This window comes from Ambystoma mexicanum, chromosome 3q (genome assembly GCF_040938575.1).
Source record: "Ambystoma mexicanum isolate Mex_15411 chromosome 3q, UKY_AmexF1_1, whole genome shotgun sequence".
NCBI lineage: Eukaryota > Metazoa > Chordata > Amphibia > Caudata > Ambystomatidae > Ambystoma > Ambystoma mexicanum.
This window is the reverse complement of record NC_090926.1, coordinates 56,765,575-56,789,612: the sequence shown is the minus strand read 5'-3', so window position 1 is coordinate 56,789,612 and position 24,038 is coordinate 56,765,575. Positions and strand designations below refer to the sequence as shown.

The 24,038-nt window shown below is 48.8% G+C and overlaps 1 protein-coding gene across 3 annotated transcripts in view; it reads right to left on the bottom strand.

The window, feature by feature from the left end:
- The window catches only part of ANKRD54 (ankyrin repeat domain 54), a 544,971-nt gene that overhangs the window by 51,990 nt on the left and 468,943 nt on the right, over positions 1-24,038 (bottom strand). For all 3 annotated transcript variants that reach the window (XM_069653072.1, XM_069653071.1, XM_069653070.1), the window contains one exon: positions 7,213-7,337. In XM_069653072.1, the coding sequence (XP_069509173.1) occupies positions 7,213-7,337 (125 nt within the window). The remainder of the gene's footprint in view (positions 1-7,212; positions 7,338-24,038) is intronic.

The following is a 24,038-nucleotide window of genomic DNA, read 5'->3' as shown; positions in this document are numbered from 1 at the left end:
AAAGCGCTTTACAAAGCACATATTTACATACAATATCACCCAACTGAAATTGGTACTCATTTATCGACCTCAGAAGGATGAAAGGCTGAGTTGGCCTTGCCAGGATTCAAACCTGCGGCCTGCAGATCACGCTCAGATCGCAGCAGCGAGCGCTCAACCAGCTGAGCTATCTTACATGGATGGTGATAGTTTGGGAGTTAGATATCAGTAATTTGGCCATCAGGGATTCGCATGAGTCGACTTGCAAAGGGGCTACTAGTCTCATTGCTAAGCTCGAGTTGGCTATGATAGCTATACCTCCTCCACGGGATTCAGATCTGTCTTGTCTGAGAATAGTATAGCTATCGGGTACTGCAAGTATCAGGGTTGGGACTGCTACCTGGTGTAACCACGATTCAGTGATAGCCAAGAAGTCATAATTTTCCGTTTGGATCAGGTCAGCAATCTCTATGGCATGGGCTACTAAGGACCTCACGTTTATTAGAGCACCTTTGAGGTGGGGGGCAGGAATCCCTGTCAATCGGATAGATGCAGCCTTACGGTTGAGGCCATCCGTTGGAGGTGTGGGTTTATTCTGTATGGACTTTCTAGAGTTAGGTTTAGGAGTGGTATCTAGGTTGGAAGGATTCATATTTTTTGTTATGCTAGAATATTGTTTAGGGAGGTGTTTGCTTTGATAGTCGTAGTTGAATGGCTAACAGGAGGTTTGAATACCTTAGTTAGTCTTGAGCGAAGTCTAAGGTTTCTAGGCATGAGGTCACATGGTATGTTAGTTCTCAGTGGGCTTTGGGTGCGACTGGGGTCGATTAGCTCCACTGGGATGCTTTCCTCTCCTAATGAGGTGCTCATGGTATTACTGGCCATAGCATTTGACGTAGTATAAGTGGCCGTTAGGTTGAGAATTACATTCAGCATGGTCCAGAGAATGATTGACTGAAGTGTAATGGCATGCATTATGTACTTCAGCGATCAGGGTTCTTCTGGTCTCACTTGATAAGGATACAATTGAAGAGGCCTAATTAATTACATGCAGTAAAGTTAGGACAGGCTTAGTAAACTTAGAAGGACTTACTCAGTGCCAATGGCTAGATGCAATAATCTGCCTTAATGTGGGCCAGGTTTATAATTTAATAGCAGAGTCCTAGGCAATTTCAGAGAGAGTTTAGGTGAACAGGTAGGCTGGTCATATTCTAGTACTAACGGATGTAGGCATAGTAGCATGATGAAGGTCTGGATTAAGAGAGATGTGCCAGTAACGTTGCTCAGTAACAAATGGGTTAGGTGACACGATTGATAGATTCAACCAGGCCCATTTGCTAATAATAGGAGTAGCAGGATGAGTCTGGTGAGTGTCTAAGCACAAATAGCAGCAAGGTGGTATGTTGCACAGGATATTGGCCTCATATCTTGGGTAGAGTCACGTGCGTAACTTAAAGATATATTAAATAAAAGTGGCGCGTTTAAATGCAATAAGCAGTGAAATGCATACAGTGTGTCGTTCAGGTGGCAATATTTAGGCAATCAAAAGGCACATTTACATGAGTTTACAGCAAGGTGTGTGGACTTTAGGCATAGTTCGCAATGAGGCGGCATGAGTGCCTTGGATGGCCGTAAGATACAAGCAAGATAGAATATGGGTGATTATTTCGTCCCAGATAATATCAATATGGCACAGATCAAATACAGATGAATGAAAATGACTGAGGAAATCAAAATGGCACAGATAAAAATCAAGCTGGTACAGGAGTTCAAAATAGCGCAAATGGAGGCCAAATGGCATAGATCAAGTCGAAATTGGCCAGATAATGTCAGGATTGCACAGATAAAATACAAGTGAGATCAGAAATGGCATAGATGAAATCAAAATGGCATGGATAAAGGCAGAAGTGGCCAAATATCAAAATTGCACCGCTAGAATCAAAATGACACAGATAAGATCAAGAGGTACAGTTAACATCAAAATGCTGCAGATTTAGACAAAGTGGCGCAATTTACATGAGGTGCGTGAGGATGACCAGGTACATAAGTAGAGTCAGGAGTAGCGCATGATAGGTCGGGCAGATATTGCACAAGTGTGTATATTCACAGCTACTCACAATTTAGATCGGGGATCACAGACAAGGTCAAAGTGGCGCGGCGGAGGATACTTTAATGGCTAAAATGCCACCGTTTCAGACGAGGAGACTCATGGTTGTGGATATTTTGGTACAAGCATAGCCGATATGGAAAGCGAGTAAATTGGGTTGGCATTCGTTCATATATCAATCAATTGCAAGTCAAGGTTTTGGTTCTGGTTCAAAGCACAGAGCGTAAGTTGATATGCAATTGTTAGTATAATCAGTTTGCAGTGCAAGCAACAGGGGAGAGCTCCAGTAATAGTTCGTAGGGCGTTCGTAATGGGGATAAGGCTTACCTAATTTTTCAGCGGCAAACAGTAGCCGCCTTGTCCCTAGCCTTCTCCTGCTGGCCGGCTTCTGTCTGTCGGCACAGGGGATTGGCTAAAAAGGGACTTGGTTGCCAGGTGATGTAGAGGCAACAGCCTCGTTATCATGCCGCACCGCGCCGGCCATCTTTGAAACAGGCAGCGATGCACGCGGCGGACAGAATGGATAAAATCATGTGGGACTTCTTGAAATTGAGGGAGAAGTCCAGTCTGTGGAGAGAGTGGCAGGTGATGCTGTTTTCATCGTAGTTGTCGACTTCTTCTTCAAAGAGATCTTCGAAGGACTGGATTCTCGGCTTGTCTAAGCCCATGACGATTTCTCATCAGATCGAGGCCTTGATGGCTCTCTATGAGAATCAGGCTTATGTCCCAGACTCGAAGTTTCACAGGGTTTAGCCTTCAACATCCCTTTGTCGTCTTTAAGCAGAGCGACAGGGGCATGATCTATCTCCTTCTCTTCCGAGGGGGTCGGGCCGCCTTCTCGAAAATGTTTGTCATTTCTCTCTGAAACGCATACCACTCAGCCGTGGAGTCGGATTTAGTCGGGCATACAATTCTCTCAGTGGAGGAAATGCTGAGGTCTTTTCTTGGATCTCTTCCATCGATGAGATTCTCTCAACTCGTCAGATTTTCTTTTCTTCTAAATATTCAAAGGGGGCTTCGAGTCGGTCCTACACACCGCTAATTTACTATAAGGAAAAAGGGCTGCAAAATGGCCCGAGGACTACGTTTCCCATGAATCCATGGGTTTCAGTGTGCTAGCGCATGCGCATGCTGGCACACGCTATTTAATCTCCTCTTCAGCCAGTGCTGCCTGTTGGTGATTTTTGGCATGGCAGGCACGGGCTGGAGGAGAGCCGGTGTGTCAGAGGTATGGACCCGGGCAGGTGGTGAGGTGAAGCGTGTTCCCCTGAATCTATGGACCCGGGCCCATGCGGTGAGGAGCAGCGTTCTGGGGAAGCCTCTGTCCCTCATTGGAGGAAAGGAGCACATCTCGGCAGTGTGACCGTGCAACGCTGGAGAAACATTGCCTGGGGAGGTGCCTGCGAGACCCCCGCAGCCTCAGTTAAGTGAAAGCTGGTAGTGTGGGAGTGTTTTGTGGGTGTCGAAAGTCTTACCATTGTGCAGCTTGCACAGGGTGTTTGTGTTCCACATGCGCTATTGGCCAGCATGTGTCAGAGTACAACACTTGCGAACAAGTGTTTTCACGTGTGTTCCACTGCAACACTTCACAGGAACTTGTGCTGAACAAGCCGCTAAAAGGAGAATATTGGTGTTCTGAACATTGAGAACGTTCTTTGCATTGTCAAGGATAAAAGCGAGGGACGTTCATGTTGTTTGTGCTGCTTGCTCTTGTCCCAATCCATGGTTTGCTGCAAGTTGCCCATTCAAAAAGCATTATCATGAAGGCAACCTCTCCCAGATGATATGGCATGAGGCTTTTGAGTGACCAGTGGGGAACATTTCTGTTTGCACATTCTATGTATGCTATTTTGGTGCTTCTGTCATTTCTATGTTGTATGCTACCGCTGTTATCAGGGGAGATCTGATAACTCATTATGTGCTTATGTCAGTTGCTGGCTTAGGTGTAAAGGTGTTGAGAAAACAGGGTTTAAGGGCAACATCCTAATTTAGAAGGGTGTTATCCCAGCGTCAGGAGTAGGGTTAGGAGGTTTTTGCACTGTTCAAGACTGTTTAGTGAGGCACGTTTTTCCCTTATGTTGCCCATACCTATCCAGTTCAAGAACCTTAACCCTCTTTTCGGTGTCCCTAACACCCCCTACCAATCCACAACTTCTTCCTAAACCTCTACCACCATTGGCTAACTCGTGGTTACCTGTGTATGCTAAATTAGGAGCCTGTGCCAATCAACGTGGGAGGGGTCAACTACATTTGGCTTCTGTGGCTAGGAAGGAGTTATGTGATATAACACGGATGTGTCATTTATCTTTATGCTCCTTTAGAGCTTTGGTGGTCATTGCCTGACAGGAATTGCACTATGACATGCAATGTTCTGTGCCGAGACACCAGAGACATAGGAAGTGAGGGTCGGTGATAGACATTTTAGCCCCGCAACCCTGACATTTTTTTAAACCTATATTAGGCGTCGATGGAGCTGACGAAGACATTTCAAATTTAAATCCAGTTGAATCAAAGTTTCGATGAAGAACCAAAGCGAGCCGTAATTCTTCGAAGTGAAAGCTTTGTCGGAAAAACGGAACTGAAATCGACTGGCGCTGCGCGCGCTACATATACCGGTGATGACGTCGACCGACAAACGGAGGCCCTTGTGTGACATCGAGTCGACGTGACCAGTGCACAGCCCCCGAAGTCGAGAAAAATGTTTTCCGAAGCAGCAGAAGCTGGAAGGGAAGTATAAAAAGATGAGGAATATTTGGGAGGACACAATCCATTCAAAACTACATGATGACTCTAACAAAGTGATATTAAAATGTGCTAATCTGTGTTAAAATTGGATGGCTAGCAGATTGGCACTTACTGTTTGAGATGTTAAAAGAACAAGTTACTGATAAAGTAAGGAAATGGGACTTGTGCTTGTCTATTACCTGTATTACTGGGAAGAAGAGGTTAGCGAAATATGCTACACAAGCACTCCCTATGCCACAGCCACAGAAATATTTAATTCAATTTCATTTGCATAAATTACACAAACCAGCCATTATATACATTGGAGAGTACTTAATCGGTTTTGGTCATATTGCATTTATGGATGATCGCTATCCTTGACCATAGCCTTAATGAGACTATGGATTGTTGTTGCGTCCTCTTAATAGGTGATGAAATAACAGATGATTGATGTAAGAAATTATTATAACGTTTTGTAATTTTATAATGTTTTGTAATTTAATCTTTCCTTCATGGTTCTTTTCTTTTTTATAAATGTTTTATGTGTGGATGTCATGCCTGCCAATTCAGTTCCTGCAGGTGGACAAGGGCTTCTTGGTTCTCATTTTCGGAGTACCTCATTTGCATATAGATTGGCTGCTAAGCCGTTTTTCACACAGTGGAAGCTTTCGGTTAGATCACCATGGCGAAAATGTTTTGTCTCGACAAGTCATTCTACAAGACGCACGCAATTACAGAATCATGTGATACGGGACGCGACTTCTCACGCAGTTCCTGCAGCCAATCGGAGTCAGGCTGTTATTTAAGTTCCTTTCGGCAACAATCGGGTGCTTCTGATCAATTTGCATCCCGAAGCTGGGTTCACCTTCTTCCCCGCTCCAGTGCTTTATGAACATTCGTTTTTTGATCCGGCTTTCCATCCTGTTTTAATTGGCTCTGCCCAACATCCTGGTTGTTACAGTAAGCCTCTACAATTCATTACGCTGTATACCGTCTTCCGTGATTACTTAGAGCGTGTTGTCTGCCTTGCTTTCTTAACCGAGGCATTTCCAGTTTGGGAACTATTTATCCACCCAGTACTCATTACGCTGTGGTATTGCAGTTCAGTTCCTATTACACAGTGTGATCCGGCATCATTATCCACTCCAAGTACGGAATCCGTTTAGGCTCCGGTGCTGAATTGCCATTGACATTCTTCCTATCAAACAGTCCATTAGCCTCAGTTCCTTGCACTTAATCTCCTTGACTATTATGCCTGTGAGTCTTCCTAGAGACTTATTGAGGACTCAAATTACTCAAGTAATACTCACTTCTCCAGCTTGAGGATCCACAGAGTTTCTCCAAATCACAGCTACCATTTGCAAATGGATTACAAAACAGTGCACCTATGAACGCTCTGCTGCTGAACTCTACAGTGCACCAACCCGATACTAGTGGGTCCCTCGTGCTGTGCGGGTTATTTCCTGTACTAACCTTCCCCGTCCCTTTTGTTACGTTTTCTTCAATATTTGGGAATAACATTAGAACACCGAATAACGGCATTGTAAGTAAGAGAAAACATGTGGGGGCACATTCAAGGGTTCATAGGGGATAGGCAGCGCACTGGCATTATTGTCCTTACATTCCTACTTGTATTCTTAGGAGAATTCAAGAAGAATTCCTCTTCATACATCAGTGAAGGTCCAGGGAAGGTCCAGGATTCCTATACAACAGGTTAGTCTAGTCTGCTTGGGGTTATATTGCCTTCGGGAAGTTCTATTACTGAGACCTTGTTTTTTTATTACAGCTTAGTGCTCGTCTCAGTTCTTGTGGATTCCTCACCCTTCCAAGTGATTCATTTCGCTAGCTCTTTCCACATTGCTAGTTAGATAAATCACTGGGAGGGTCCTTCTTAGTAAAGTGCTTGGGTGTTTTATGGTGGCTCGTTATTACCTGGACCATCTGGTATTCATCTTCCAGCAGGACTATTCTTTTCTCTTGGTAAGTCCTACCTTGTACTCAACTGTCTCGCAAAGATATTGGCTTATTGTGACAGTGGAAAGTTGATGTAGAGCTAAAATCACACGTATAAAAACATACTACAAAAATTGATTGTTTTTTGTTAATTGTAATGTTAAAGAGCACTAGAGGGTGAGAAAGCCAATCCGGGCTTCAAGGGTACCAAAAGAGTGTACATTTCTGAGATTCCCCAGTGCGTGAGCAAGAATTCCATGGAGCAGCATCTAAAGAGCCAGGCACCTGTCATCAGACAGGGAGCCTTTGTGCCACCCCTCCATACTATGGCAAGTCCAGACAAGCCATGTGCCTCAAGGGCTTTCCAAGTGGGGTTCCAATCACTCATGACCCACTTAACCCCAACGGGTTAGTGGTCAGATTGCAGAGGGAATGCAGGACATGATTACCTGTCGAACTTCCAGTCGCAGTGCCTCCAGGCTCTGAGAGTGTCCCTCCTGGAGGATGTTCAGCTTGGACTTTGCCAAGTGAAGAGGGGTCCTTCCAGCCCGGTCCAAAGCATCCACCCGTGCACCTGAAAATAGACAACATGTGAGGAGACTAGGGATCATGGGATGGTAAGGTCAATCAAAGGATATGAGCGAGTAAAACCATGCTGATATGACAGGAGTGGCATTAATGCATCACAACATGAGGTCATACAAAGTTAGGGAGGGTAGAGAAGAAGATCACTCCAAAGCATTTCAGGTGAGACAGGCTGACAGAAAGAAGAGAGCAACTTGGAATAGGCACACAGAAAAAGTAAATGTTTAAATGCTACAATTCACAGAATGGTAATGTATTTCTGTATATGATTAAACCAATTGGGTGACGTTTTTTACCTTTCAAATGTAAGGTCTCTTCCAACCAGACTACCAGCATGGCCTTTGAAAACCAATCCTCCCAAACTTAAAATTCTGTTTTCATTTGAACCCTGCTTGAGCAACTCCCACTCCAAAAATCACAGGACACTTCCAACAAACCGTTCCCTGTGGTTGGATTCCCTACATAATGAACTGAGAAGACCATTGAGGTCATGGCACTCAAACACCTACAACAAAAAGGGCACGCCTAGCTTGGGGTTACAACCCTTCACTAGTAACATACCCGTGAGGAAGACAGATAAAGACACATACACAATTTGAATGGGTTAATTACATTTATTTATAGTGTAATAAGAAAGAATAAGGAACATATTGTGCTTGTTTACTGCATTACTTACATTGCCCGAGGACTGTACCAGGATCTTTTGTCATAGGGGATCCTAGGAATGTTCGTTTTGCAGGAATAAATGTACAGGTCACTCCTGTAGTTACCTGATAAGTGAACAGTGTCTCTCAGCAGAGAAAGGCAGAAACAACCTTTGGAATAGTTGCCAACTGAGGAGGGAGAGACACACAAACAAAAAAACAGCAAGTCGACAGCTCTTTTGGGAGGTGGGGACATGGTCTTTAGCCAATCCCGTAGGGTATAAGTGGGCAACATTACACCAGGCCACAGTTTCAACAAAGCACTTGTGTGTGAAGGAGCAGCCCTGGGGATGTTCAGTTCACCAGTCTGTGTGCCAGGTAGGGACGGGCAGCCATTGGGGTAATGGGTAGAGAGTCCAGGGAGCGGTGTGAGGAGGAGAGCAGCCTCACTTGGGTAGGCAGGGCCTAAGCACTGATGAAAGGACCTCTGCTATTGCTCATGTAATCTCGTATGGCATCAGATAGCAGGAGCGCGTCACTATGGATGGCACCTGATGCCATGCTAAAGGCCAGCCGTAAGTAGTTCAATGTCTGGAGGCAGCAGTGGGTGGCAACAACAAGATGGCAGTAGCCTTTGCCCCTGTGGGAATGAATGTCCCTGGATGAGTCAGCCTGTCAATGTGCTAAAATGGATTTCCAGAATCTGGCAGGATATGCAGATTTTAGGAGGCCACTGTATAATCAGGGAGCTCTGATAGGTAGCCAAACCCCAATCAAGACATGTGGAAGAGCAGTCAAGGCTTAGTCTCATGAGAGTGTGAGTGGGGTCATGGGCCTGCAATGAGTCCACATAGATTAGCACACAATAATTCAATTTAGACTGTCAGACTTTCATGCTCTCCAAGTTGGAAGAAAGTAAGTCTGGGCTGCTGATGTTGTTAGACTTATCCGCAGCTTTCGACTTGCTTGATCATAAAATCCTTCTTGATAGAATGCAGTCGGTTGGGGGCCTCTCTGCTAATGCCATAGACTGGTGGAGATAATTTCTAGAGGGTCGACGATCCCAGGTACACTGGGGGGACTAAGCCTCCAAATCACAACCTATGACCTGCGGAGTCCCCCAGGGGGGCATGTCTCTCCCCTTTACTGTTTAATATTTACATCCTCCCTCTTTGCAATGAATTGGAATTTTTTCAGATTTTCTTTTGCAACTATGCGGACGATTTCCAATTGGTCCTCAACATCACTGGGAATCATGACACCGACCAACACTTGGTTGACATGGTGTATCAATTGATAAACAAGTGGATGTCCACTAACTGGCTCTGCTTAAACGCCTCAAAGACTGAGTTTATGCGATTTGGACCCCGCCAGGCATTGAACTGGACCAGGTGTACTCAGGCTTTAGGATTGATGGCAGTGACATCAAAGTTGTACAGAAAGTTAAAACGTTAGGTACGTTTATGGAGAGTAGTCTAGATTGTAATGCTCATGTCATAGCTCTTTCTAAGAGCACCAATTACCATCTCAAGGTGCTTAGACAGGTTGCCCCACTTGTTTCCATCGAAAACCGCACCAAACTTGTGAGAGCCGTCATTCTACCACGTGTGGACTATTGTAATGCACTCCTATGTGGGGCAAGTAAAGTCGACATCTATGAACTCCAAAAAGTACAAAATAAAGCCATCCGCATCATCTTTCAGATGAAATGTTCAGAGCCGATTACCGCTGCTAGAAAAAAACTACACTGGCTCCCTGTAGATGCCGAATTCGGTTCAAGCTACTAACCATCTGCCATAAATGCGTTTTTGGGACTGCACCAATTCATCTGAAAGATGTTATTAGCGTCTACCAGCCCATAAGAAGACTCAGATCAGCAGAAGATCTCTTACTAGTCCAACATCGAGTGAAATGATCCAGCGGGCTTGGCAGAGCGTTTCATATCCAAGGCGCCAAGGCCTGGAATGCGCTGCCGGCCACTCTGCGTAAGACCGGGGACTTATTCATATTTCGGAAACAATTGAAGACGTACCTTTTCCATTAGCACAATCTTTCATTGGTAACCTGCCGCTTAACTGTCTCTCGGCGCCTGGATGCCCACGGGCTTTGGCGCGGTATAAGAAATATAACATAACAGTTATAAAAATACAGTTATTTATTTAAGGCCTGTAGAACACACTAAAAAATGAAACCAGCAGGTAGTACAATCAGACAACACTCTATAATACAAATATTTACAATCACCATTAGGTTCACTTAATAGACATCAAATAACTTAAGCACTGCAGGTAAGTAATGTAGATGCTGTAAATGATGGGAACTAGTCACAAGATCAGTATCCTAACTTTGGAAGTCCAAACATTAAGATGAATGGGGCCTTGTGCCCAAAAGTCAAAGGTTTCTCACAAGTAACTATTCTCGTTAGAAAGGATGCAATGGGCTTGCAGAGGTGATTAGTTTCAAACTAATTAAAAGTTCAACAACAATTTACCAGAAGGTATGTTTTCTCCTTGCTTCCAGACCCAAGGCTAACCCAGGGGCAGGATACCCGACCAAAGGTGAGTGGAATTGTGATAGGAGTAAAGGGACTGGTTCCAAATGTTATCCTACAGCAGACAGGCATGCTGTTATCCTACAGCAGACAGGCATGCTGTTGCATACTTAAGCTCCAACACACCCAATTCAGATTTTCCCAGATGTCATTGTGGATCGTCTGGGAGTCGCTGGGGGTTTTACCTACCATCCTTTGTTCCAATGAGAGGTGCCCAGGAGTTGTGGAATCTTCTGGTCGGGTTCAACTGCAAGACGCAAGACCGGTCAGGGAAGAAATACAGAATCCAACGATGCAGGCCTCCTTAGAACAATTCACAGCATGGAGGAAGGCGAGTTCCAGCAACAATCACTGCTTGCGGGGGACGATATAAGTCCTTCCAGTCCATTCTCCCCCAGAGGGAGCCACCCCCTGTGAGACTAAGGAGATGAGCCTGCTCAGCAAGATCCTCCCTAGGGGTCGAGGCAACTGGGTGTCCTGTTCAGCCTTGGCTCTTACCTCTTCTTCCTCCCCACTCTCCTCACCTGTCTCGTAGTCTTCCAACTCCTCAGGGTTGAGGTGACGACGTGTGCAATAATCTCTCCTCTCTTTAGAAGACGTTTGCCTACCACAAGAGGAAGCCACAGTGAATGCGTGAAACAAGCAGTCCTGGGGCTCCTCTCCCGAAGACAGGCGGCAAGGGAAAAAGCCCCACAGGCAGAAAAAACCCTTTGCATGCAGGGAAACACGAATTCCAGGAGTCTTCCGATATTGTTGGTAAGAGGTTTTCCACGAGTTGGAAATAGGAGATCTTGTATAGGGAGACCGTGGCTCAGAGGAGGAGGAGAACAAAAGCCGCGAGGAGCGGCAGCAAGAAACCCAAATGCAGAGATGAGGAGCGGAAAGAGTGACTTGTTCCGGGAAACCTGGGCGAGCATAGTAGCAGCAGGACTGCAAGGTAGGTAGCAGGCGGAGAGAAAAGAGAAAGAGAGGTGGCTCGCAAGGAAGCAATCCGAAAGGGAGTGACAGAGCGGCTTAGGAGCTGTGAAAGCAGAAAAACTAGCGTTATTCACCCAAGAGCAGCAAAGCTGGTAACTAAGGGGTTGCAACGCGGCGATCGCTGGGAGAGTAGTGGTGAAGTACCTCCCAGCGACCGCCATCTTGGATGACAACTAGACTGACAACGCACATATGATGAAACAACAACGTGCTGGGACTACCGCCTACGCCGGAGCCGCCAACGCGGAAGCAACCGCCAATCGGCTCGGCGGCGTATTACAGTATGCCCCCTTCCAGTGCGGAGCACTCCAGGCTTACCAGGGAAAAGTCGATGAAATCGACTTAACAACTGAGGGGCATGTATGTGGGAAACGGGTTCCCAAGAGTCCTCCGACTCGGGGTATCCCTTCCACGAGACCGGGTATTCCAAACGTCCCCTGTAATATCTGGAGTCACGAATGGCAGACACCTCGTATTCCTCTGTATTACTGGAACCCGGGACAGTCTGTCGGGGAACTGATCGCTGGTAAGAGTCCGGGACAAAGGGCTTGAGAAGAGAAGAGTGAAAAACAGGATGTATGCGACAGAGAGGAGGATAATTCTAACCTGTAAGAGACGGGGTTAATCTCGGATAGGATAGAAAAAGGTCCCAAAAAGCGAGGTGAAAGCTTAGAAGGGTGAACCCATATCGGTAAGAATTTAGTAGAGAGCCATACTTTGTCCCCTTTCTTCCAATCAGGACAGTCTTTCCGATGTTTGTCTGCCTGTTCCTTATTTCGTCTCCTACTCCTCTCCAGACTGTGTTTGGCAGTCATATGGGCCTCGGCAATGGACTGGAGTACTGCTTCAGCTGTGGGAGAATTGGTAGGAATGGGAATAATGGGAAAAAAAGATCGAGGATGTACTCCATAAGTACAAAAAAATGGAGTAAGACAGATGGCTGAGTGTGTGGAGTTGTTGTATGTAAACTCTGCTGTTGGCAATAATGACACCCAGTTGTCTTGGTATTGGTTGCTGTAGCATTGCAGATACTGCTCCAAGGTAGCATTTAGTCGTTCCGTCTGGCCATTAGACTGAGGGTGGAACCCAGAAGAAAGAGCTCTTTCAATTCCGACTTGGAAACACAGAGCCTTCCAGAAGTTTGAGATGTACTGACTGCCTCGGTCCAAAAGAACAAGTTACTTTCTTACCTGGTAACGTTCTTTCGATGGGATGGTCCGACGACGTATTCCATATCTATGACAGATAATGTCTACAGCTGTGCTGCTTTGGAAAATCTTCGGCGTCTGCGTCCTGCATCAATGATGTCGATGCGCCGTCCCAGAGGACTTCCTCCGACGGCCGACGTCACCCGATGTCATAAGTAAGACGCACAACGCCCATAGCCTCAGTTGTAGTTTTTTCCCCCAGAACATGTGCCACCAGTTTTCTGCCTGTCAGACACACAAGGCCTTGGGGAACGCAAGCTGCAATCGCAAAAGAAATTCTGCAGCGGGGAAGGTAGGGAGGGAGCGATATGGAATACGTCATCGGACCATCCCATCGAAAGAACATTACCAGGTAAGAAAGTAACTTGTTCTTCGAGGGGATTGGGTCCTCCAACGTATTCCATATTTATGACAGACTCCGAAAGTAGTACCAAGCAAGGAGGTGGGAAAAGAATTTAGAACACAAATTTAGCATGCCCAATCAAATTGCGGAATAAAGGACTGCCTTGCCAAAAGCCAGATCCTGCCCTCGGATGGAATCAAGGGAGTAGTGCCGTATAAAAGCATGTACTGAAGCCTAGGTGGCTGCATCACAGATGTGACGAATAGGAACACCCCTCTGCAGGGCAGTAGACGCAGCCACTCCCCTGGTAGAATGGGCCTGCAAGCCAGCCGGAGGGTCCTTACCCGCCAAGCGGTAACACTCGGAGATAGCTAAAATAATCCAACGAGACAAAGTCTGTTTCGTCACAGCTTGTCCCAAACGCTTTCCAGCGTAACCAATGAAAAGTTGATCGTCCACTCTGACCCGGGACATGCACGAAATATAAAAGCTCAACGCTCTCCTAGGATCAAGCCTATGGAGCCTCTCCTCTTCCTTACCAGGATGTGGAGGAGGATAGAACGCCGGAAGACCAACCTTCTGGCTCAAATGAAATTCCGAAACCACCTTCGGAAGAAAAGAAGGACGAACTCCAAGGACAACCCTGTCCTTATGAAACACAGTGAAGGGTGGCTTAACTGAAAGTGCCTGTAACTCACTCACTCTGCGAGTGGAAGTAACCGCAACCAAAAACACAGTTTTCAGAGTTAACCGTCTCAAAGGGCAAGAATGCAAAGGCTCAAACGGAGCAGCCATAAGAAACTTAAGAACAAGGTTCAAATCCCAACCGGGCACCAGAAAAGGTGACGGAGGGAAGACATTAGTGAGCCCTTTCAAAAACTGAGAAATTAAAGGAATCTTAAAATAGGAACATTCTTCAGACGAGCGCTTAAATATGGACAGCGCGCCAGGTAACCTTTAATGGTACCCACTTGCAAGCCCCTGTGGGCCAAGGAAAGCAAAAAAGACAGAACCATGGGAATGTCACATTCAAGAGGATCCACATTCTTAACTCTGCACCAGTCGCAGAACTTTCTCCAACGGCAACGGTACAGAGACTTTGTTGCCAGCCGCCTGGCCGAGAGCAACACCTCCAACACGTCTTCGGGAAGGTCCCAATCCTTATACCTCAACCTTTCAGAAGCCAAGCGTGAAGGTTGAGGGATCTGACCTCTGGATGGAGAACCTGACCCCCCTCCCGTGAGAGCAGATCGTCTCAGTAGGGAAGACGACGTGGGGGGCAGATGGACAAGTCGAGAAGGTCCGGGTACCACGTCCTTGTCATGATCACTGCTTCCAAGGAGCCAGGACCAGCCCAACGTCCTTGGAAGCAGGCCCCTAACCCTAATCCTAGGCACCAGCCGGTCCCCACGGGGACCTTTTGGACCTTGTCCTGGCACCGGTGGCACCAGGCTCATCAGAATCATCGGTCCCGGCACTGGAAGCGCCGGGCTCATAATATGTGTGCAGATGCTTGGGTGGACTTACCTGCAGCAGACCAGGCTGCTTACTTACCAGCCACTTAGAAGTCCTCTGTGAACAGGAACTACTTTCTTACCTGGGTGGGGCAAGCTCCACTCCCTGGATTCAGCACTGGAAAGCTTCTGGAACTGGAACTCTTTTCTTACCTAGGCGGGGCCGTGGAGGAAGACGCCTCATCACTCCAAGGCTATTTAAACCACACCCGATAGACGAAACGTGCTTCGCGTTATTCTGCATCTGCAGCAGAACGCTCACCGAGTCTGTTCCAGCCTTTCTTCTTTCGATCCTGAATCTGCAAGAATCATACTCACCATTCTTGTATCCAGTCGACAGCAGCACCTGCAGAGACAAGAAACAGCAGGTTAGCAAGGCAGTCTTAACTCGCATTGCTTACTCACCTGATCCATCGGCTGCGGTCATTTCGGCACGCTGCACTTTCGCCTGTGAAGACAAAAGCATTGTCATTACTTACCAGCACTCTGTGAATTCTGGAATTCTTCACGCTGCATCGCCGCCTGCGGAGATAAAAGCATTCTATTTACTTACGGGCATTCCGCGGACTCCGGCGCTGCAAACAAACTTCTGAAAGACAAAAGAAGAGACATTAGACAGGTATTTACTTACGCCCATCGCGCTCTTCGCAATAGAACGCCTGCAAATACTCTGGTGCCTCTTCAACATGAACTACACTGCAAAGGAAAAGACAGCTAGAGCGCTTGCATTTACTCACGCATTTCCAGGCGCTTCATTTCATCTTCCTCAAGAGTCCTGCAAGCAAAAGGGGAGAAAAGCATTATACGAAGTCCTGTTCAATGTTAACGTGCCTTGCACCTAAAGACTATAAAGACTAAAAAGGTGTCTGGAAACTCACCGCTCGTGCGATTAACAACGGTAAAGGTCCTCTGAGTCCAAGAGGCCCATGTTTCACCAGTGAAGAAACTGGCAACAGCGCCCTGCATCAGACGCAGATGGAGAGCCCAGCATTCACCTACCTAAGGTGAGCACGTTGACCTGGGGGCTCTACGGAGAAGCTAGGGAGAGAGAGGAAGAGAGACATTAAACAACCCAGACCATTAACCCCTATATTCTTTCACCTGCAGAAACCTCACCTTATGAGTTTGTCACACAGTGCGAAGAGGTTCGACCCCAGAAGCCCATCGAGTCCTGCACATCACCTTTCGAGTCACAGACACCTTCCTGCCACGACCTGCGCCTCCGTGGGAATCAGGTGAGCGTTACAGTCCTCCGGGCCCATGCTGGAGCAATGAGGATCATCCGGGAACCGAACCTCCGTAACCTCTGCAGTACTTGCGGGATGACGGGGACTGGAGGAAACGCGTACAGCAGCGGGAATGCCCACTCCACCACGAACGCGTCTCCTAAGGCTCCTTTTGGAGGAAATTCCCGCGAGCAGAACCTTCCGCACTTCCGGTTGACACTGGAGGCGAAGAGTTCCACTTGAGGGGTCCCCCAAAGGGCGAAGATCTCCAGGAGAATCTCCTGAGCCAGCTCCCACTCGTGAGAGATCGTGCTCTGCCTGCTCAGAGCGTCCGCCGTCTCGTTGTCGTCTCCGGCCAGATGAACGGCCGAGATCGAAACTTCCTGCTGGATGGCACAGAACTCGAGCTGCATCGCCTCCCTGCACAGAGGAAGTGACCCTGCCCCCCCTTTTTGTTGAGGTAGTGCATGGCCACCGTGTTGTCCGTTAGAATCAGGACACTCTTTCCTCGCACAGTCGGCAGAAAAGCCTTCAGGGCAAGCCTGATGGCCCTCAGCTCCAACAGATTGATATGGAGCCTGGACTCCGACGGAGACCAACGACCGCCGACTGTCAACTCGTTGGCATGAGCTCCCCATCCAGTGAGGGATGCGTCCGTCACGATCGTCACCTCTGGCAAGGGCAGCCAAAATGGGGCCCCCCTTCATCAGATTGCCTTCGACGGCCCACCACAGAAGGTCCTGGGCGACCGAGGGCGGCACCTGAACAGGGTCCGAAAGCCTGCCGGAGGACTGAGACCACTGGAGCTTGAGTGCCCACTGCAAAGATCTCATCCGCAGACGAGCCTCTGGCACCAGAAGAATGCAGGATACCATGAGGCCGAGCAGTCCCAAGAACTCGGACGCCGGGAGATTCTGGGCAAGTTGAAACTTGTGCACCATCTGCTGAATGTGAAGAGCCCTCACCTGGGGAGGAAAACACTGCCCTAGGGATGTGTCAAGCACTGCTCCGATGTACTGGAGCCGCTGTGTTGGTGTCAAATGGGACTTCTTTAAATTGAGGGAGAAGACCAGCTTGTGAAGGGAGTAGCAGGTGACGGACAGAAGATCCAAGACTTGCTTGGGAGAGATCCCCCTGATCAACCAATCGTCCAGGTAGGGGTAGACGTGAATCCCCCCTTTCCTGAGATGCGCTGCCACCACCACCATGAGCTTGGTGGTGGTGGCAGCCCTCGGGCGGAGGTCATTCCGAACGGCAGAACCCGAAACTGAAAGTGCGAGTCGCCAACCGCGAACCTCAGGTACTTCTTGTGCTTGGGATGGATCGGCACATGGAAGTAAGGGTCCTTGAGGTCGAGAGACACCAACCAGTCCTGAAGTTGAAGGGCCTGGAGGACTTGAGAGAGAGTAACCATCTTGAACTTGTCCTTCAAACCGCGCAAGTCCATGATGGGTCTCAATCCCCCGTCTTTCTTCGAAATCAAAAAATAAGGGGAATACCATCCCTTGTTCCACTCCGCTACAGGCACCAGTTCTATGGCGCCTTTCTCCAGCAGGACTCGAATTTCCTGCGCAAGGAGCGGATCCAGACTCTTCAAAGAGAGGTTCCCAGGTGGATTGTCGTGAGGCCTCTGCCGAAAGGGAAGATAGTTGCCGTGGGTTATGATCTCCAGAACCCACACATCTGAAGTAATGGCTCGCCACTCTACAAGATGCGGCGCCAGCCTTCCCCCAACCGGCGAACCATGGGACCTGGCCTCATGACTGAGTGGTAGCGGCTGCGGCGTTGCCTGAGGGCAAATAGGCAACTGCCCGAGCGGCCTTGGCACCTCGAGTACCCTTGTTTCCACCTCTGGCACTCTTACGGTGGCCTCTTTGACTGCTAGCTCCTCTTGCTTTACTGACGGACGAGTAATAGCGAAAGGAACCTCCCCTCCATTGCTGTCCCCTAGGACGAAAAGGCAGAGGTTGTCGAACTGCAGCGCCCAACGACTTCGCTGCAGCTTTGGAGGTCTGCAACCTCTCAAGGCTCTCGTCAGCCTTGCTGCCAAAAAGATGTTCACCGTCAAAGGGCATGTTGAGGAGCCGGGACTGCACATCAGGAGCGAACCCAGACTTCTGCAACCACGCAAACCTGCGTATTACGGTGCTCGCCGCCACGGACCTGCTGACACAATCTGCCATGTCCAAACCCGACTGAACGGCCTCACACATGGTATCCTTGCCATCCTGAACCATAGCAAGGAAACCATCCCGTTCGTCCCCTTCGGGAATATGTTCAGCCGCTAATGCAACACAGCTCCATAGAGTGTGTGTGAAACGAGACACGGCACATATGGAGTTGGCTGCCTGAAGCGCCATACCCCCTGAAGAAAACACTTTCTCCGCCCAGCTGTAAAACGTTTGTCGTCCCCATCCGGAGGGATGGTAGGATACGACGCCTGCTTTGCCGGGGCCGTAGCCGCCTGCACCACCAAACTCTCCGGAGTGGGGTGCCTGGACAAGTAGCAGGGGTCGCTACTAGCTGGACGGTATTTTCGTGACAAAGACTTGCCCACTGCTGGGAGACTCTCCGGAGCAGTCCAAGCTGCCGGCACCCTTCTCTGCAGAGTCATATGAAACGAAAATACCGGTTCAGTGGGGGGACCAAGATCAAGGATGTCCGTGAGATCATCCTGAACGAACTCCCTTGGGGGAGCCGACCAACCCAAGTACTCGGTGACCCGAGACATAAGGCGCCGATATGAAGAATCGGCATGAGTGCCAGGCTCCAGCCTACAAAACTCCACCTCCGGAGAGGTGTCCAGTCCACTGGCATCATGCAGTGACTGCCTCAGGTCATCAAACTGGCTATGGCCCGAGATAAGCTCATCTGGTACTGTAACCGGAACCAAGCCTTCATCAAATCCTTCATCACCCTCTGAAATGTACTCCAGGCGGTCAGAGGAAGACATCTGGGGACCAAAGCTGTTCCTGACCTCAGCCAGAGCCTTTCTAGGGGCTAACCCCGTGCCACGGGGCCCCTCCGACACCACCGCCTCGAAAGGCGTTGAGGGCGCCGAACGAGTCGGCGCCGGCGTCGACAGAAACGGCGTTGAGCGAATCAGTGTCGACGTCAGCTGCAGCGCCACCAACATCGATGGCGTCGACACAGGCCTCGAAGCCGGAGCTCCGAGCCTGTCTCTCGACGACCTAGGCACCGACAGCGTCAACGACCCCCTCGGAGGCAGAGCCTCAAGAGAAATCGTCAACGACCTCGGTGCCGCCGTCTTCTTCGAATACGGCACAGGATCACGCTGTCTCGAGCGTGTCAAGGACCGGGACCTGGAACGGGCATGGCGAGAACAGCTACCCTTGTCCGAGCGGGACCTCTCCCGCGAGCCGTGCCGACCACCCGAGCCCGAGGGCATACGAGCGGCGTCTCTCGACCGGTGCCGATCGACCCCACTCGGAGGCGCGGACGGACCAGTGCCCTGCGATTCAAGAATCGCTAGCATCTGCTTCCCGAAGGAAGCCCATTCCTCCGGTGTCGCTTGCATGGTGGGATAAGAGACCCGCCGACGGGCGGAGTCCTCAGAAGAGGATGGGGAAGGCAACCGATGCCAGCGCTTCCGGGAATGCCTCGAAGAGGTGGAGGAGTGGCGAGACCGACTCCTGGAAGGAGACCCACTGGACTTCCGATGATGACGCGGAGAGTCGCCTCTCGAGTCATCCGTGGAAAGCCCCGTAGACCTTGACTTCCGGGGCTTAGACACCCGACCTACCGACAGCTTCTTCTTGCGTTCCCGCAAGGCCTTGGCTGTGAGCGACTGGCAGTCGACACAGTCGTCCGTATCGTGGGCCTCCCCGAGGCACCAGAGGCAGGCGTCGTGCGAGTCTGTGACCGACATCTTGGACCCACAGTCCCCGCATTTCTTGAAGCCCGGACGCGGGGTTGAAGACGAAGTAGACATCGCCACGAACAGGTCTTCACAAAAAACCAAAGAGGTTCAACGAACCGGGAAGAAAACAGCAAACTACAAAGAGTCGAGACATACCGAGATACACGAAGCGAACACGTTTGCGGAAAAAACAGAACTGAGGCTATGGGTATTGTGCGTCCTACTAATCACATCGGGTGACGTCGGCCGTCCGAGGATGTACTCGGAGACGGCGCATCGACGTCATTGACGCAGGACGCAGACGCCGAAGATTTTCCGAAGCAGCACAGCTGTGGACATTACCTGTCATAGATATGGAATATGTTGGAGGACCCAATCCCCTCGAATAATCTTGTCTGGTAAGCCATGCAGTCGAAAGATATCACGTGCGAATGTCTCTTCCATCTTGGTAGCCGTAGGTAAGCCCAGTAGTGGAGAAAAATGTGCCAATTTGGTTAAAGAGTCTATCGTCACCATAATGCATGTACAAGAATCAGGTCTACAATAAAGTCCGTAGGAACGAGTCCCCATGGACGCGTAGGCATCTCAGATTGGGTTAACAATCCTAAGGGTTTACCAGACGTGTATTTAGTTCTGGCGCAAATCGGACAGGCTTTGAGGTATTCCTCGATTACTTCTTTTAACTCAGGCCAGAAGAACAGTCTAGCAACGAGGTCAAGGGTGTTGTGTAGTCCTCTATGGCCGGCTGTTGGTAGGTCGTGACACCAACTAATAATCTTTCCGCGCCAAGGACCGACAGGAACGTACAGTCGGTTGCCATAAAACACTAAGCCGTTCCTCTCGGTATAGTTCCTCCCTCGTTGGCCTAGAAGTTTTGGCATTTCGGGCGTCAAAGTGGTCTTGACTTCTTGAAAGAAGATATTAAGAAGTCCCAGGATCTTGTTCCTTTTACACATGTTTTCCCGGGGAAGGGGGATACCATCGCCAGAAGCATCCTTCCGAGACAAAGCATCAGCTACCCTGTTGCAGGTACCGGGTAGGTAGGTGATATGGAAGTCATATTGGGCAAAAAAGTAGGCCCAACGAGCTTGTCTTGAGTTGACACACTCCATGTTTTGCAAGACTTTCAGATTTTTGTGGTCCGTTCTAATGAGAAAAGGATGCCATGATCCCATGAGTAAATGTCGCCAATCTTCACAAGCCTGTTTTATAGCGAATAGTTCTCTCTCCAGAACCGAATAGTTCAGTTGGCTGGAAGACCGGGTCTTTGAGAGATAGGCTACGGGATGTTCAACTCCCTCATAAGATTGTAAAAGGACCGCCTCTATGGCCATAGCAGATGCGTCAGTCTCAACGATGAACTGCCGATTTTGGTCAGGATGGCGAAGAATGGGAGCGGAACAGAACAACCTCTTTAATTTCCCAAAACTTCGTTCTGCCTCTGGTGACCATTCGAAAGAGCCTGTATTCTTCCTGAGTAGTTTTGTGATGGGAAGAACAATCTCAGAGAAGTTGGGAATGAACCTCCTGTAGAAATTAGAGAGTCCGAGGAATCTTTGCACTTCCTTGACATTGCCAGGAGAGGACCAACTGAGTATAGCAGTAACCTTGTCGGGATCCATGGAAATTCCTTCTCCAGAGAGAATGTATCCGAGATGAGACTGCAAAGACGCATTTCTCGGGTTTGACCAAGTGTTGGTACTGTTGAAGGCGCGCCAGGACCTGTTTGAAGTCCTGGTTGTGTTTCCAAATCTGATGAATAGATTAGAATATCATCCAAGTAGATAATGACTGTCACCAGTAATAGATCAGAGAATATTCGGTCCATAAACCGCTGAAATATAGCCGGTGCATTCACCAAACCGAACAGCATTACTTTGTATTCGTACAATCCGAACGGGGTGCGGAATGCAGTCTTCCACTCATCCCCTTTGGCAATACGAAGCAAGTGGTAGGCGTTCCGGAGATCAAGTTTGGTGAATACGCGCGCCCCTTGTACGGCCTCTATGATCTCCGGTATAAGCGGCATGGGGTAGCGGTCTCTGATGTTAACCTTATCAAGGCCCCTGTAGTCTATGCATGGCCGCAATTCAGTGGAATCTCTCTTCTTAATGAAAAACAGAGAAGCTCCTGCAGGAGACTTGGAGGGCTGTATAAGACCATTTTGCAAGTTGGCATCCAGATAGTCCCTTAAGACCTGTCTCTCCGTTTGGGTTAAGGAAAACATCCTGCCAAAGGGAACCAGGGCATTAGGTTCCAGGTCTAGTGTACAATCCTCCGGACAGTGTGGAGGTAATGTAGCAGGTCTCCGTTCCTTGAAGACGTCTTGATAAAGTAAACAATATTGTGGTAAGGCGTGAACTCCCACATGATCGCTTGTTAATACTGTCATGGTTTGGTGGTCATCCTTGTTTGTTTCTGGGAAACAGTGTATTCTACAAAACGAAGAACAAAAGCTCAACTGATTACTGGTCCAGTTTACCTGAGGATTGTGTTTTCGGAGCCAGGTAATTCCTAGTATGATAGGAAAGTGAGCAGCTTGTATGATATCGAATTTAAGGACTTCCGTATGTTTAAAGATGGTGACTCTTAGTTCTTCAGTGGTATGGGTTATAGGTCCCGAAGAGAGAGGAGAACCGTCCACTCCCTCTACCTTCTGATCTTCTTTGCGGACTAACCTGTGAAGGCCCACCTTTTCTGCCCATAGAGTGTCCACAAAGTTTCCGGCAGCCCCACAATCTAGGAGAGCTAGAGTCTCTCTGGATCTACCGTGGATGTCAATGAGTACAGGAAAGACTATCAATCTGGAATCCTCCAAGGTGTTTGGAGCTGTAATCAAGAGGGAAACGTAGGGACTAAGTAGGTTGCAGGTAGCCCCTCGGAACCAAGTCCCTACTGGCGCCGAGGGAATGCGTTTCCCTGTCGTCTGGTTGGAACCTCAGAGCAATCTTTAAGAATGTGCTGATCGGACCCACAATAAGCACAAAGTCCTTTCTCTTTTCTCCGTCTTCGTTCTGCAGAAGAAAGAGGGCCCCTGCTAGCCCCGATCTGCATAGGTTCTTCGTGGAAGTGGGAGGAGTGGGGAAAGGACGACGTAGAAGCCATATAATCGGGAAGGTTTGCTGCAGGACGATGTCTGTGACGTTCTGCTCGGCGTTCCTGAAGTCGATACTCTATCTGTAATGCAGACAATAGTAGGTCTGCAAAGGTCGTTAGTCGAGAGGACCTGGCAAGCTCGTCTTTGATCTCCTCCTTTAAGCCCCTTCTGAATATGGCATACTGAGCTTGCTCAGGCCAACCCGCCCCTGCAGCCAGAGTTTTGAAACGAGAAATGTAGGTCAAAACATCTGAGGATTCTTGTCGAACATCCAACAAGTCCTCGCAAGCGGTGAAAGTAAGTTCAGGCCTCTCGAAGGTCTGTTTTAGCAGAGCCTGGAATCCGGCAAAATCATGCAATATGGGGTTAGCGCTGGTCACCAATGGGGTGGCCCACGTAAGAGCATTGCCCGTCATGTTTGAGATCAGGAATCCAACCCTAGATTGGTCGTTAGCAAAGGCGTGAGGTCTAAATGTAAAATATACCACAGAGGCTTCCAGAAATTCCTTAATCTTCTTGGGAGAACTATCAAGTTTTTCCCGAAGGGAGCGGCATGATTGGCAATTCAGCAGGCGGAGATTTGCGAGCAGTGGCTAATTGCTTTAGTACCGCGTTCTCTGCTTTAACTCTCTGCAACTCTTGCGACATGCTCTGAACTGCTTTCCAGAGTTCCTAGATCTGTTCCTCTGCAGACATTATGTCTTCTTGTCGTTGCAATCTGTCCTGTTCAGCCTTGGCTCTTACCCCTTCTTCCTCCCCACTCTCCTCACCTGTCTCGTAGTCTTCCAACTCCTCAGGGTTCAGGTGGCGACGTGTGCAATAATCTCTCCTCTCTTTAGAAGACGTTTGCCTACCACGAGAGGAAGCCACAGTGAATGCTTGAAACAAGCAGTCCTGGGGCTCCTCTCCCGTAGACAGGCGGCAAGGGAAAAAGCCCCACAGGCAGAAAAAACCCTTTGCACGCAGGGAAACATGAATTCCAGGAGTCTTCCGATATTGTTGGTAAGAGGTTTTCCACGGGTTGGAGATAGGAGATCTTGTATAGGGAGACTGTGGCTCAGAGGAGGAGGAGAACAGAAGCCGCGAGGAGCGGCAGCAAGAAACCCAAATGCAGAGATGAGGAGCGGAAAGAGTGACTCGTTCCGGGAAACCTGGGCGAGCAGAGTAGCAGCAGGACTGCAAGGTAGGTAGCGAGCAGGAAGAAAAGAAAAAGAGAGGTGGCTCGCAAGGAAGCGATCCGAAAGGGAGT